Source organism: Trachemys scripta, unplaced genomic scaffold (assembly GCF_013100865.1).
Source record: "Trachemys scripta elegans isolate TJP31775 unplaced genomic scaffold, CAS_Tse_1.0 scaffold_129, whole genome shotgun sequence".
Lineage (NCBI taxonomy): Eukaryota > Metazoa > Chordata > Testudines > Emydidae > Trachemys > Trachemys scripta.
In genome coordinates this window covers 33,807-49,168 of record NW_023260502.1, presented here as the reverse complement: position 1 = coordinate 49,168, position 15,362 = coordinate 33,807, and the positions used below count along the sequence as shown (strand labels likewise).

Genomic DNA, 15,362 nt, shown 5'->3' with positions numbered 1-15,362 from the left:
GCCCGCCAGCTCCTCCACCCACACACACCTCCCACTGGCATGGCTGGAGAGGGGAAACTGAGGCAAGGGCAGGGACTTGCCCACGGGTGCCCTGCGAGGTCAGGGGCGGAGCTGTAGGTAGAACCCAGGAGTTCTGGCTTCCTGCCCCGCCCCCTACTGCCCCTCCCCGCCCCACTCCCCCACCAAGGCGCGGCCCCTGTCCCTTTAAGATTCCTCCCCCCCCCTCGCCGCCGCCGGACAGTTCAAAGGGCTGCTCCGGAGCCGCTGTCCCGCCCCCCTCGCGCCATTGGCCGGCTGGCTCAGGGGGCGTGGCCCGACCGCTCCCCTCCCCCCGCCCCGTGTAAAGTTTCCCCGAGCACATGACCGGCCATGGCCGCCGCCGCCGAGCGCTGAGCGCGCGCCTGGCCCCGCGCAACGTTCCACCGCCCGGCCCAGGTACCGCGCGCAGCTGCGCGGGGCGGGGGGTGTTTGCAGGGCGCTGGGTGGACGAGGGGCCGGGGGTGTTGTAGGGCGGGGGGGCGCTGGGGGGCTCTGGGGGCTGGGGGTGTTGCGGGGCGGGGCTGGGGGGTTGGGGTATTGCGGGGTGGGGGGGACGGGGGTGTTGTGGGGCAGGTGTGTGGGTGGGGGGGCGGGGGTGTTGGGGGGCAGGTGTGTGGGTGGGGGGGCGGACGGGGGGGACTCTCGCCCGTGCCCGTTGCAAGCCCCGTCTCTCGCTGATCTCCCCCCTCCCGCCCCCCCCCCCCCCCCGGTAAGTGGGTGTCAGGGGGGGGGGGGTCACGGCGTAGCTCGGGGGCTGTGGGCTCTTTGATTTTGATGCCTCTGGGCTGGAACAGCTGTGGGGGGAAGAAGGGGGCAGCGCCTTTTCTTGTCTCCCCCTCCCCAGTTGGAAATGTCTGAACCCAACTGTTGCAGAAGTTGCTCCAGGCTGGGAGCATTCCCAGCTGTCACCGGATCCGCCCCCAGCGCCGTCCCCCGCCAAGGGGTAACCACCCCGGGGCAGCTTCCAGGCCAGGCTGGGGGGAGAGTCCCTTGCCCAGGGACCACAGGTACCCCCTGGTTTCCTTCCTCGCCCGCGCCCTGCTCGGGGAGAAAAACGGGCCTGTTGGGGGGACTCCCCGTTGCTCGGGGACCCTCCAGGGACCAGTGGGTGGGTGGGTGTGGGCCTGGCCAGCTGGCTCGGGGCGAGTGCTTTGACACTCAACTTTTCACTCCTTCAGATTTGTTTGCCAGGCCCCATCCGGAGAGCGCTGGGCTGCTTCCCCTTTAGCTGGTGTTATCTGAGGCAAAGTGGTGGGTAGTTCCTGTGCTCTGGCCTTTCCAGGGGCCCGTCGGGTGCCGTGCCAGGGGGCCGCCTGCTTCGGAAGCTTTCGAAAAGACGCTTTCGTTTGTGTGTCACTTTCCCCGGCCCGGCGCGCTCTTTAAAGGGCTCAACGCAGCTTGCGAAAGGCGTCTGCAGGGTGACGAACGTGGGGCCCTAGCCCACTCCCTTCCCCGCGTGCTGCGATCGATCGACAGGGGTCCTGCGGCTGGGCCCGGGATCAGCCGTGGGTGGGGGTGAGAGAACTGGGGCAGCGAATCCAGCCCGGGGCTCGCCCGGCACTGAGGCCGCGGTGGCTGGAAAGTGAGCACGGGGGTCAGGGGAAGAGGATCTGTCCAGGCTGTGGGTTTGCAGCATCTGGGGGTCCGGGTCTGAACTCAGAGCTGTGTGTGTGTTGCAGGGAACAGTGCATGGACCTGGGCTGGGGCCGGGGGGCCAGTGTCGGGCCCTCCCTGCTGGGGGGCCGTGTTTGGCTTGGCCGTTACCGTAAGCCCATTGTGCTCCATTGTTCGGCTCTGCAGTGTGCACAATGTGCTCAGAGCTGTGTGTGTTGCGGGAACTGGGGCCGTGCGGGGGTCTCGGCTGGGGGGCCGGTGTCGGGCCCTCCCTGCTGGGGGGCCGCGTTTGGCTTGCCTGTTACCGTAAGCCCGTTGTTGGGCTCTGCGGCGTCTGGCACGAGCAGTGTGCTTGGAGCTGCACAGTTCGGCCAGTTCCTGCCCCAGGAGCGTGCTATCCGAATGCCCCCGGTGGTGGCATGGACTGGTCCAGGCGCTCCCTGTCGTTATCCGCCGTTTCTCCGCTTTCCAGCGCAGCACCGGGGGGCTGATGGCGGCTACCTTCCCGCCACTGGAGGGTTGCGCTGCGCCTGCTCTCGCTGTCCTGCTGCAGCCTGGGGGCCATGGCCAGGGCGGTTCCTGACCCGTCGGGTGCTGGAGGAGGTGATCCTCCAAGGAGGAAGTCCTCTCTTTGCCGACAGACAACCCGCTGGCTCAGCTTCACACCCGGCACCCTCCCTTCGTTCCCTCCCACAGAGGGGAAGGGGGGGTGGGTGTTTGCGTCACTCATGTGCTCCTGCAGAGGTCAGTTGCTGTGTGGCAGAAGCAGGGAACCCAGCCATGCTGGGGTTGGGGGAAGCCCTTGTGTGTTACCTGGGTCCTGGCCTCTGCCCGGCGCGCTGCTGAGAACAGCAAATTCGTCGCAGGGGTGGCTGTACTCGAGGTGTGAGCGTGGTGCTTTCCATCCGGCAGGCAGCTCCCGAGCAACGCCAGTGCAGTGGGTGTCCTCCACCTGCCCTGCGGAGCCTGCAGACCCTGTACGGACCGTGCTGGGACCCTGGTTAGGTGTGAACTGGCCCCATGCATTTCCATGGCCACAGCAACTCTTTGCAGAAAAGCCCAGGCTGCTGTGGCCTTATCCTGCCCGGTGGCGGGTGGATCTGAGTGGGCATCCCCCACGGTGAGACCCCTGTGGCCCTTCCTCGGGCGAGGGTCTCCACATGCTTTCCAACAAGCCCCAGTACGATCTCCACTGTACTGATGGGGAAACTGAGGCACGGGGGGGAGAGAATTCCCTTAAGTCCTGTAGTGCTGGGAACAGAACCCAGGTGTCCTGGCCATTAGATCATAGACCTTTTCACGGATTCCTGCATGTGCGGGGGTGCTCCCCCCGCCATGGGAGCATGGAAGGTGTTTACTGAGCTCTCGGTGTGAGGGAGCAGAGGGCCCCTCTCTTCATTTACTTTCCATGACCCCCGAATGCCCAGGTGCTAGTGAGCTGCAGATCTTGGCTCGTGGCACGACGGGGTCGGTGATAGCCGCGGCCCAGATAATAAATCACTGTCGGCGTCTTTGTGTGGATGCTCCTGGCCAAAGAGGAAGGGGGCAGGACGCACTGGCTTTGGCTGAATGTCTTGCCAAAGTGATCAGATAGTTAATGTGAACATCAGCGTCGTCCTTAGGTTTCAGAGTTAATGGCCAGTTGGGACGAAGAGGGGCGATTGGCTCAGGCTGTCTGCAGACTCAGGCGCAGTGTTAGTCCCCCTGGCACCGGCTAGTCCATGTTGTGTTCATCGTCTGTCCCTGGCTCGCACCCAGCTGCTGCCTGGCGGGACCCTCCCCTGCAGGACGAGCCCAGTTCCTGACTCTGGGCTCTCATGGAGGCTTCCCCCTGCCAGAGAGGGGGCTGTCACTCGTAGCAGTGCCCTTCCTGCCCTAGTACTGGCCCTCCCGGGAGGGACAGCCAGACCAATGGCTGTCTGGCCTGCTTCCTCTGTACGCAGGGGGGTATGTGCGTGTGCTGCTGGCACTGTGCTCTGCCCCAGAAGTGGCTGCATTCTGGGAGGGGGTGGGCGAGGAAGAGCTCCCGGTGGGATATAAATGCAGTTTGTTTTGGGCGGGATGGGGGCTGGAGAGAAGACTCTGCTTTTCCCAGTCCCCCTGGGCTTTGTGCAGTTACCTGGGGTAGCCCCGTGGGCTGGGGCAGTGGTGGCAAGGGTGGGCATGGTGCCTGCCTCGGGAAAGGTGTTGAACTGCCAGTTGAACCCGTCGGGCCCCTCCTGCCTGCCTTGTCCCTCCCCCAACACACACCCACTCCAGCGCTCCACAGGCAGCCGTGGGACTGAGACAGCAGGGGCTCCGGGTCGGGAGTGAGGGGCATCGGCAGAGCTGTGGGGGGAGACCTGGGCTGGGGCTGCAGGTTGGGAGTGGGGGGCACCGGTGGGGCGGGGGGGGATCCCAGCGCTGCCTTGGCCTCATCCCTGGCCTGTCTGTGCGCAGGTGGGGGGCCCCGCCCCAGGTGGCTGGGACAAAGTCCAAGCCCCTCTTGCCGGGCTGAGGATGCGATGAGGTGACCCCCACGTGCCCCTCCGGCAGGCAGGTAGCACCGGCTCGGGGTTGGGGTCGGTGTCTCTGAAGATTGCTATGGGATGGGGGTCTAGGCAGGCGACTTCCTCCCCGTTCCCTCTTCCTCGGGGCGAGGGGCATTGGGGTCTCTGTTCTGGCAGGACACTGGGGAAAGGGGCTTTTGAGCCCCCCCACCCCCACTCTGTGGCCGGGTATCCCAGCCATTGGTCTGGCGAGCGCCTGGGGGGGGTCGCGCCTCCCCCCACAGCATCGGGACCCTCCAAGGCCTCCGCTCGGGACCCGACCCCTGTCCAAGGGCCCCGGGCTGGCGGTGACGGGGCGGGGGCTGGGCTGGTTCAGTGTCTATCCCAGCCCGGCTCATGTTCCTCTTCAGATGGAAACGAAACCCAGCAGCAATCCCGGCTTGTACCCTGCGGCCGCCGGCAAAAACCTTTGGGGGGGGAGCTCTCGCCAGCAAAGAGTGTGCGGGCAGCCCCGTCTCTCCTGGGAGCGGTCGGATCGGCTCCCTCCACCCCAGAGCTGGCTGCATCAAGGCTCTGGGAACCCTTGTGGTGGGAAGTGCCGCTCGGACATGCTGGGCAGGTCGTCGGGATGGGGTGACGCTGCCTGTGGGGCGCTCGGGACATGGCTTCCGCAGCTGGGGCTGCACGGCGTGAAGGGCACGCGGATTGCAGGGCCATGGGGCTGGGCCGGGCCTCTGCATCTGCGTGGCCGTAGGAGCCGTGTGCATGTCTGCGTGGCGTGCGCGTTCCAGCACTGAGCAGTGTGTAGCCAGAGGCTTGAGGGCCACAGGTGTCGCGCTCTCCACCCCCACTTATGCCGTGGGGCGCCCCCAAGGCAGTGGGGTTTGGGCCTTGTTGTCGTCAGGACACGCTGACCTTGGCCCGGGTGGCGACAGCGGGCGCAGGGCTGGGTCTGTGGGGCGGGGGGCTCTGTCTCTGCTGGCTGGGCCAGGGGAGGGGGCCTCTCTTTGGGGGTACCCAGCCCCCACCCGTCACTGGCCACAGCTTGGTTCATACTCAGCTCGTTAATCCGGTCGATCTGCTCTGAGAGGATTTCCAAGATAAGGCTGTTAAGCTTCCCCCTCCCCCCCTGCTGCTTCTCTTTCTCCCCCCTCCCCCCGGCCGCAGGAGACTGGCTTGGGGCCTGGGGTTTCGCCCCCTTGGAGCAAGTGTCCTGCCCTGTGAGCCCTGCCCCCGAGTCTGCGGGCAGCAGGGAGCCCGAGCACCTCAGTGGCGGAGGAGAGAATGGACGTTGCCACCAGGGGCCCCTCTAGCCTGGCGTCCTGTCTGTGGCAGCCACTGGCTTCCCGAGGATGGCGTTCCCTGCCTGTGGGAAGTGCCCCACATCCTGCCGGCCTGGGGCTGGCCCCGGCTGTCATGGGGCAGGGTTGGTTCCTGGGATCCGCCGCCTTCTGCAGGGCCAGGCCTCTCCAGTCCCGTTGGACTCCTAGTAGCAGGGAGTTCCACGGGGTAACTGAGGGTCGTGCTGCTTTTCGGTTTGCCAAGCATCCCGTTGCTCTAGGGCCCAGCAGCGGCGCGTGTCTGTCCCCCGAGGGTCTGGACCCTCCGGCTGCTCCTCCACGTCCTCTCCCCGCCCTGCTCGCAGGTTCGGCTGGGGGTGCTCTCCGTGGGCTCGACGCCCGTCGTACCGTCCATCTCAGCGGCGCTCGGGGAGCCAAGCCCTGGGGCTTCGCCCTGCCCGGAGCCGTCAGCTGGCCGGGGGGCCAGTGTTTGGGTCGGGACTGGCCAGGGGCCCCGGTCGGAGCTGTGTGGTGCTGCCTTCCCCCGGGCTGCAGTGCTCGCAGCTCCAGACCCCGCCTGGCTCGGCGCCACGCTATTTATAACCAGGAGGTGGCTTGGTTGCTATGTCACTATTCTCTTCCCATCCCCCCCTCCCCCCGCCTTGGCCTGGCCCCCGACCCCTCCCCGGCCTGACGGCCAGCCCTGGGCAAGGGCAGGTGGGGAGCCAGGACTCCTGGGTTCTCTGCTGGCTCTGGGAAGGGAGTGGGGACTAGTGGGTAGAGCAGGGGGTTGGGAGCCAGGACTCCTGGGTTCTCTGCCAGCTCGGGGAGAGGAGTGGGGACTAGTGGGTAGAGCAGACCCTGCCCCATGACATGCCTCAGTTTATCTATAAAAAGGGGCTGGCAGTGGCCCCGCGTTGTGGGGTTTGCCGAGGGGGTTGAGTGGAAGTGCTGGGCGTTTCAATGCCAGGCCGTTCCCAGGAACGCCCCCTGCCCCGTCCTGTGACTCCCTACCCACATGGAGCAGGGGCGGCCCCGTCCCCGGGGCTGCCTGTGATCCCCTCTGGAGCAGAGCCTGGGACGAGTTCACCAAGGGGCTCTGCCCAGACCTGTCCCCCCGTCTGGGCTGGGGCCTGGCTAGCAGCAGCCATGGGCATGGTGCCCCCCTCTCTGGAGCAGGCAGGGCGGTGCTGTCTGGCATTGCCCTGGCAGGAGGCGTGGCCACCCCAGGAGAGGGTCCGAAGTAATGACACTGCCGGCCACTGCGCCTGCCTCGGGGTGTGAGCACGTTGACGATGACAAATGTGCTGATTAAAGAAAATGGGTTAATCTCTCCCGCAGCAGGAGGCGGCTTAGCGCGGGGGGAGGGGGATAAATAAACGTGGTTTAACCCCTTGCTTGGAGCTGGGCTGGGACCGGGCAGCCCCGGGCTCCGCTGCCTTGCTGTGTCACCTTGGGCGAGTCATGGAATTGCTCCGTGCCTCAGTTTCCCCCCATTTGCAATGGGGCTCATGGCCCTGCCTGGCTGGCGGGCTCGCATGCCCTGTGATGGGCCCCAGGTTGGGTGTTCCCGGGACCCCGCGGGCAGTGCCTGGGCCGGCTCTGCCAGCCTGAGGAGCCGATAGGCGGCTGGGTTTGTTTGCTCTGTTTCTCTATTTCCACCCCGGGGCGTCAATGCGCAGCCTTGGCTCTGCAGACGCGGCCCCCGTCCGGAGCCTCCCAGACAGCTGGCTTGTGTTAGCCGCTGCTGCGGGGCTGGGCCGGCGAGGCCGGGGCTGGGGTCCAGCGGGGGTGGGGAGCGCGGGGGCTGCATCCAGATCAGGGGCTCTGAGAATCCCGTCCCCCGCTTGCCTGGAGACCCTCGTCCCCCACGGTGCATTGGGGGCCCCATGCCATAGGGCCGGGACCGGCACCACCCCTGCCTAGCTGGCAGAATGAGTGGGGCTCGCATGGGACGGGCAGCGTGTCCGGTGTGTGTGTGTGTGGGGGTGTGTGTGTGTGTGTAGGGGGGAGGGCGGAGCTTGGCCTGCTGCCCCCCGTGCTACAGCTGATGGATGGACGCTGACCCTCTGCCAGCCTGGGGTCCCTGCCCGCGTGTGGGCCCCAGGGAGGAATTTCAGGGGTGCTCAGAGCTGGAAGCTGGGCACAGAGTGGGCATGGGGAGAGCTGGGGCACGTGAGGGGAAGACTGGGCAGGGACTCGGGAGATGGGGGCTCAGTTCCCGGCTCTGCCTTGTCCTTCCCGTGTGACCAGCTGCGTGGTGAGGGGCGTCTGGCCGTCGGGGGCTGTGGCGATGCCGGCTGGGTGAATACGGGTGCGCTCGGCCACAGGGGAAAATGGCTGGCAGAGCTGGGAAGGGAACCCAGGAGTCCCTGACGCGGTTGTCAAGCTGGAGCTGGTCCTGGTGGACGGGGCAAAGCAGGGTCTGCGTTATGCCTGGGGCACGGAGCTATGGTTCGCTCCTCCCTAGAGCAGGGTGCAAATGATGGTTCTCCCCCGCTTTGTGCCAGGCTGCGGAGACCCCAGCCTGGGCCCCCATGGGAAACGCAGCAGTGTCCCGAGCCGGGACGTGGGGCAGGGGCCAGCTCCCGGCACTGCACGGCCCCTTCTCGCTTTGGGAGTCTTTGGTATTCGTCGTATTGCGGTATCGCCTGGCGGCCCCTGGCCCCAGACATCGGGATCCTGCGTCCCCTAGGCCCCAGCCACGCAGGGAACGGTCCCCACGGTCCAGCCCCAAACCTCGTCTGGGGGCAGCTCGGGGCGCTGGGCTTGTGTGGGCAGTAAACCCGGCCGGGGCGACCCAGCACCGCAGCGCTGAGCCTGCACCGGGACAGGGCCTCGGCTGGGGGCGGGCGTGTGTGTGTCAGTAACTCTCCCATCGGGAGCCCACACCAGTGATTCCAAGGGCCAGGTGAGAAGGGGCAGCTACAGGGCTGGGGCCCCCCTCTCACTGGGGCCCCCAGCTCTCCGGTGCCCCTCAATCCCGACCCGCAGCCCCCTGCTAGCCCAGCCCTGGGCCCCCCCAGCTCTCCGATGCCCCTCACTCCTGACCCGCAGCCCCTGCCAGCCGAGCCAAGACCGGGAGCTCTGGCTGGCCCCACGCGGTTCCTCTTCCCGGAGCAGTGGCTGTAGCTGCTGGCGGGGCCAGCACCTGTTGCTGGAGAAGAATGGGGCGCTGGGAGGGGCGCTGGGCGGGGGGCGCGTTCCTGGCGGTAACTGGAGCCGGGGACAGGTGGAATTTCATTTTGCGGGGGCAGGGTCTGTGCTGGGGGGTGGGGTGCCTTGGCACCGTGCCAGGCTGGCTCTGGGCCTGCTAGGGGAGCAGCCCCCACGTCCCAGTTGCTGCTGGCACGTCCTCCCCACCCCCCCGCCCCTCCAGCAGGCAATGCTCCAGGGTGCCGGTGGCTGGGGTCCGGCCTGGGGCACGATTTCCCCCCCTCTCTTTGGGCGGGGGTTGGCGGGTGTCTCTGTGCCAGCTGCCGGTTGACTGCTGGGGTGGGGGCCTCGTGACCAGGTTGGATTGAATGGGCGGGGGCGGCTGGCTCCCTGCCCTGGCAATGCCATAGGGGGTTTGTTGGGGCTGCTGCCCGGGGCCCGTTGGGGTGATTCATCCCTGTCGGATGTGACAAATGGGCGGGTGACTCAGAGCCTGGAGGCTGCTCGGGGTGCTGTGCCCCCCCCCCACCGCCGCCCCAGCCCAGCGTGAGGCTCCGGGGGCCACAGCCCCTGGGACTGGAGGGGTCTCAGCTGCTGTGGTTTGCCCGGTGGGCTGGTGCCCCTCAGTCCCGACCTGCAGCCCCCCCGTTCTGCCCCTGGCTGGGTGGCACCTCCCCGTGCGTGTGAGGCTGGCACAGCCGAGCGCAGGGAGGAAGCCGCAGGCTGTGACCGCACCTCAGATTGTCGGGGCGCTTCCTGCCTTGCTGCCACCCCATCCCGGGCGGGGGGGAGGGGGGCTGCCATGGCAACGGAGCCATAAACAGCTGGTGTGGGGGGGGTGTTGGGCTAAGTGCCTCCTTTCCCAGCCTGCACCGGGGTGTCCAGCCCCACTGCCCGCGAGCCGCCCGGGCTCTGCCCTGGCCGGGAACCGAGAGCGGCGAAGGGGAAGCTGCGGTCGCAGGCGTGACGGGAAGTGTGCGGTCAGAAGAACCTCCAGGATTCGCAGCTGCCGTCCCAGCCGCCGGGCGCTGGCCTAGCTCGGTGCCCCCCCGGCTACCCCCATGCAGGCCCGCCCTGTCACATGGGGCTGCCTTCCTGCCGTGTGGGGCGTGTGTCACATCCGGGGGCGACGGACCCGTCTGCCAGCCTGCGTCTGCGCTGGGGCACCCCGGGAAGGTGGGCAAAGCAGCGACTGGCATGGCAGGGCGCTGCCCCACTGGGGTGCTAGCAGGTGTCCTGGGGCTAACTGGTCTCAGACTCGCTGGGGAGGGCCCGGGGCTAGGACACCAGGCTGGGAGCCAGGACTCCTGGGTTCTATTCCTGGCTCTGCCCTGTTCCCCCCCCCCCTCCCCTGGGTCTCACACTTGGGGCAGCGCCATGGGGTCCCCTCTCAGCAGCTCCTGTGCCAGGCAGGTCGGCGTGGGGCTGTCCTGGGTCCCTGCCCTCCCCCCCTTAGAACACCCCCCCCGCTGGCTGGGCCAATGGCCCGTGGGGTGGGCGTGTCCCATCATGCCAAGGTTCCCCCGGGTTGGCATGTTCTGTGCCCCTCCAAGGGGGCAGAGGAAGGGGTTGCAGGAGGCAGGCTGGGGGTGTATTTCTGACCCCCTGTCTCTCAGGGGGCGTTCGGGTGCTTGCTGTGCCCATCCAGCCCTGTGGGGTGGGCACGGGGGTGCTGCTCTGGTGGGGTACCTGGGTTCTGCCCCAGACAACGTGGGGTGTCCCTGGCCTGGGCCCATCGGAGGAACCAGGCTGGCTCAGCCCCATGCCCGGTGCCGGCCGCTGCAGAGGAAAGTGGGAGACCTGGGCGGAGCAGGGGTGGGGTGGTCTGCCCCGGGCAGCCTGCAGTGAAGGGTTAACATCTCTGCCAGGAAATACATGCCCAGCCCGCTTTGCTCTTGTTCAGTTTCCTGTGGCAGGGAGTTCCAGAGGCCAGCGACCCGCTGTGGAGCCAGCCCTGGGATCTTGCAACAGCCGGGGCGTGGGGTTCTGGGGGGCCGCAGCCGCCCCCCTCTCTGCTGCTACAGCCACCCTGCTGGCTCTGGGCTGCTGGAGGGTCCTTGTCCCTAGGGTGGGGGGGAGCAGGTAGTGCCAGCGTCTGTCCCTGTGGGCACAGATATCTCTGGCTGCTCCAGGGCCCTCGCCTCCCAGAACCAGAGTGGTAGGAAGCGGGGGCAGGGCTCGGGAGGCACATGCCCCTTGGCGCAGGGGTGCCCTCCTGCTGTCCCCTGAGCCTGGCTCCCCAGCGCCTGGAGGCAGAGCCGGTGGGGCCTGGGCAGTCCGGGACCGGCTGGGGGGTTTCTCAGGCTGGGACTTGGCCATGGCTCCTGGCACCCGGCTCTGGATTCCAGGAAGCGGCGGGTCCCGGCCAGGCCCTGCCATGGGATTGGAGGAAAAGTCTCTGGCCCCCGGCCCCAGCTGTGGGCTCCCCTCCCCCAGCCCACGGCTCTGCCCCTCGCCTGGCTCTCGAGGGAGCGTGTCCTAGTGGTCACAGCGGTGAGCCAGGGCTGGCCCAGGAGTCGGCGCTCACTGGGGCAGGCTTGGGGGGCGGCCTGGGAGCCAGGACTGCTGGGTTCTGTCACTGACGTGCTCTGGTCCCCCGCAGGGGGGGCGCCGGTGTGCACTGCGGGGGTGGAGGGCGAATGCTTAGCGGGGAATGGCTGGCTGGAGCCTGGGGGTCCCTGGCAGGCCCTGTGCAGGGGGCCTGAGCAGCGTGAGGGGGGTCCAGCTCCGGCTGAGCCTGGCGCAGTGCCCGGCAGCACTTGGCACCAGAAAATATAAACAGCCCCCGCCCAGCCCCTTGTGCTGGGGCGGCTGCGGCCGAGTGCCCGGGGCCTGGGCAGGATGCGCCTGTCTTTGCTGGGTGGGCAGAGCCCGTCGGGCCAGGTGGGGCTGAGTGTAGCCACCCACCCACTGCCAGGCCAGCGCCCGCCCCGGAGAGCCCTGTGCCCGGCAGCGGGGCCGTGGGTCAGAGCCGGGGGGAGCACCCCGCGGGGCTGTGGGTTGGGGTCAAGAGGCTCTGGGGGAGGAGGAGGCCTGAGGGTCAGGGCTGGGGGGCGCCCTGGGGGACCCGGAAGAGGAGCCCGTGGGCCCGGACTGCGTGGTCACCGGATGCCCTGCCTGGGGTGTGGTTGGCGCAGTGATGGGGCAGCCGGTGCTGGTCAGCGTGGGGCTGGGCCATGGCCTGAGGGCAGCAGCTCTGTGCATGGGGCAGGTGCTGCTCTGAAGGGGTGCCCCCCCCCAATCGGCTGGCAGCTCTGTACCTTTGTCCCTTAGCGCTGGGACCAAAGGGCTCTGGAGGCTGGGGGAGGGGCAAGGCTGGCAGCCAGCCACAGACCTGAGGGTGGGACCCAGGTGTCCTGGTTCCACCCCCTCCCCCCATGCTCCTGTTCAGTGCTGGCTGGGGCTGGCTGGCCTCTGGGCGCTGACCTGGCTTTGGGGGGTGTGTCTCTTTCTTAACCCCCTGGACCCCCGTTCTGTCGCCCCAGATCCCTCCCCCCGGTATCTCTGTTCCATCTCCTGGGCCAGGCCTGAGGCACCTGTGATCTCCGGCCTGCGATACTGATAGTTTTCACGTCCGTATCTGCAGCGGGGGAACCGAGGAATGGGGGCGGGGGGGTGTTGCCTGGGAGCCGGGGCTGGAACCCAGGCGTCCTGCGGCCGTCTATCAGGCTGGATTCCTGCACCACCTCAGCACTCGCCCAGGCGTCAGGTGCCCCCTCGCTAACCAGCTCCCTTTTGTCTCTGCTTCCCTTGCAGCTACAGCGCCGACGCAGGCCAGGAGCCGCCGAGAGGACGCTGCCCGCCGGTGCCAGGACCTGCCTGCAGCCGGAGAGGCCCCGCGGAAGGGGTGGAGAGGCTGCCCTGGCACCTGGGCCCCGGTGGGCGCTGGCCTAGCCCCGCAGAGCGCCGCGTCCCGGGGAGGCAGCAAGGCCCTGTTCCCCGGGGCGGCCCCATGGAGCTGCCCGTGGCGCTGTGACCTGCCCACATGTGACTCTCCCAGGACTGTGCATCCGTGCCATGGCCAGCAACAGCAGCTCCTGCCCCACGCCGGGGGGCGGGCACCTCAATGGGTACCCGGTGCCCCATTACGCCTTCTTCTTCCCGCACATGATTGGGGGCCTCTCGCCGCCGGGCGCGTTGGCAGGCATGCAGCACCAGCTGCCCGTGAGTGGATACAGCACCCCCTCACCAGCCAGTGAGTACCGCGCCCGGGTCATGCCCTCTGCCCCGCCTGCCCCTCTGTTGCCCCAGCAAACGCCAGGCGCAGCTGCTCTGACGCGCTTGGAGCTGCTGGTGTGTTGATGCTGGTTTGCAAAATCCAGCGGTGCCCCCGCCACCTGCATAGCCCCCCCGGGCACCTTCGGGCTGCGTCTGGCCGGTGGGCAGAGCGATGTCGTCTGACTGTGAGCAGGGGGGCTGGGAGCCTGGACTCCTGGGTCCGACTGGTTCTGCTGGCCGCGTGCCATGTGTCTAGGGTGCGTTCCTTCCCCTCTGTGCCTCAGTTTCCCCATTTGCTGATGAGTGGGTGCTGGTTTGTGAGGGCTGTGATCCGCGGGAGGCTGGGCTGAAGGCTGGGGGAGGGGGACTCTGGGTCGCTCTGCCCCCTTGTCCTGGCCCCTGTAGGGGAGGGGAAATCGTTGTGTTCAGCACCAGGAAACGCTGCCTGGGCTGGCTCCAGGCCCGGGCTCCAGCTGCGAGCTGGGGACACGCCTCTTTGTGACCCCCCTCACCCCCTTCCCAGACCGGCACATGCTGCCCCCTCCCCCTCCTTCACTCCCTTCTGGTGCTCAGAGGGTTAAAGGGACCCTTCAGCTACCCCTGGCTGTGATGTCTGGTCCCTGCTGGCCAATGGGGGCTCAGAGCAGCAAAGCCAGCTTGGGGCCCAGCTGCCGATTGGCTGGCTGGTGCTTGGGGGTGGGCATTGTCCCCTGTCTCCCCCCCCCTCCCCCAGCTGCTGTGTCTGGGGAGGAGCTGGGGGCCAGGTGCCTGGCTGGGAGCACAGGGCCTATCCTGCAGCCAGGCCATATCCACCTGCGCCAGCCACTCCGGTGCCCCCCCCCGGCTGAGTACCCCACGGGGCGGGCGCTGGTGGGCTGCTGTCAGGGCCCCGAGCTCTGACGTGCGCCGCCCCCAGCTGTGCGAGGACCCTGGTGCGTTGACGTTGCGGCTGGTGCTGGGGGGCAGCGCGCCAGGCTGCTCTTTGGAAATTAAGGGGTATCCTGGTGTCGGCTCTGCCAGCAGCTGAGGCGGGCAAGCGCCTGGGCCGGGGTGCCAGCTCGAGCCATCTACAGCCCCGTGGCAGTGCCAGGAAGTGCCAGCTGGCATCGGGTGCTGCCTGGCCAGAGACAGACCCTGCCTCAGATGCTTGGGGAGCAGAGCGGGGGGACCGGGTGCTCAAGGGGGCTGGTCAAAGCAGAGTCTGGATGAGGAGCCGGTGCCCGCTGGGGGGCTGGCATTAACCCGGCTCCAATCCGTGTCTGCCCCCCACCCCCAGAGCAGCAGGACCCCCTGAGTGGAGGGGACGGCCCAGACCACTCTGAGGAGCGGAGCAGTACCAGTGGGAGTAGGGGGGGCTGTAAAGACCCTTGAATCGGGGTGTCGGGGGTTGAATCGGTTAACCCCAATCAACCCTGCGAGGTTTCATGCACCTTCTTTTGAGCATCTGATACTGGCCACTGTTACAGACAAGGCGGGGGGACAGGGTCAGCTCCGTGGGGCGGGGGAGGCCCTGGGTCAGCTCTGTGGGGTGAGCGGCGCCATGTGGTCTGGGGTCTTGGGTCAGCTCCGTGGGGGGTGGCTCTGGGGCGGCTCCGTGGGGCACTGGGCAGGGAGGAGGGCTGGGTCGGCTCCGTGGGGCGGGGGGCGGCTCTGGGACGGCTCTGTGGGGTGGAGGTGGCTCCGTGGGGCACTGGACAGGGAGGAGGGCTGGGGCGGCACTGTGGGGCGGGGCGCTCCATGGGGCGGGGGCGCCTGGTTAGGTCTCTGTCAGTCCCCGCCCGGGCGTTGGCACCGTGCCAGGCGTTGGCACCGCCCGGCCCGTGACTCGGCTGCCCGGGGGCAGGAGGTGGCGGCAGTGGGGCCCCTTGGCACGTCGGTGCCTCGTGATCCAGCTCTGGGCAGCGCCCGCCTGGAGTGGGTTTATAAATAGCCTCTCAGCAGGGACCGAAGGGTAAACAAATCTCCCATCCTGCGAGCGCTGCCCTGTCCGGGGGGGGGCGTACCCAGCCCCCCGCCGGGGGCTCTCTGAGCTCAGCCCCTGGGGGCTGGGGGGGGAATCTGCCAAAGTGTTTTCCCTGCCAGAGCAGCCGGAGCTTCGCCCCCTGCAGACCTCCAGGCCTCCTCCCCTGGGCTGTGGGGTGCCCCCCGGGCTATCTGCAGGGGGTTGAGCACTGCCAGCCCCCGGCCGGCCTGGGGGTGCTCCCTGCCTGTGGCGTGGGCGGGGGTGTTAATTGGAGCCACTGGCGGCGAGTCGAGAACTGCGCCCGGCAGCCGCCCAGCTGGCTTTGGTTAGGGAATTAGCACGGCCCCGCAGTGAGCCCGTCACACCCAGCTGGGAGGGGGGGGAGCTGTGTTCCCTTCCTGCCTGCACCTCCCCCAGCCAGGTCCCCCTTCCTGGGTCCTGTTCCCCACTCTGCTATGCAATGGGAGACCTCTGCCTCAGTTTCCCCATCCATCGTCTGAGCTCTTGCAAAGGAGTCCTGCTAGTCTCTGTCCCCCATGCCCCACTTCCCTGGGGGGCCAGATCCTGGGGGCTCAGGCCCCAGCTCCCTGGCTTAGTCACGGC

General features: G+C 68.0%; 1 protein-coding gene across 2 annotated transcripts in view; it reads left to right on the top strand.

The window, feature by feature from the left end:
• The first annotated feature begins 326 nt into the window (after positions 1–326).
• LOC117870280 (retinoic acid receptor alpha-like) overlaps positions 327–15,362 on the top strand; it is a 47,742-nt gene continuing 32,706 nt past the window's right edge. The window contains exons 1-2 of one of the 2 annotated variants that reach the window (XM_034757372.1): positions 327–435; positions 12,335–12,773. In XM_034757372.1, the coding sequence (XP_034613263.1) occupies positions 12,596–12,773 (178 nt within the window). In that variant the 5' untranslated portion in view covers positions 327–435; positions 12,335–12,595. Of the gene's footprint in view, positions 436–9,460; positions 9,755–12,334; positions 12,774–15,362 lie in introns of those variants that run through there. The other variant, XM_034757371.1, reaches the window with a different exon arrangement.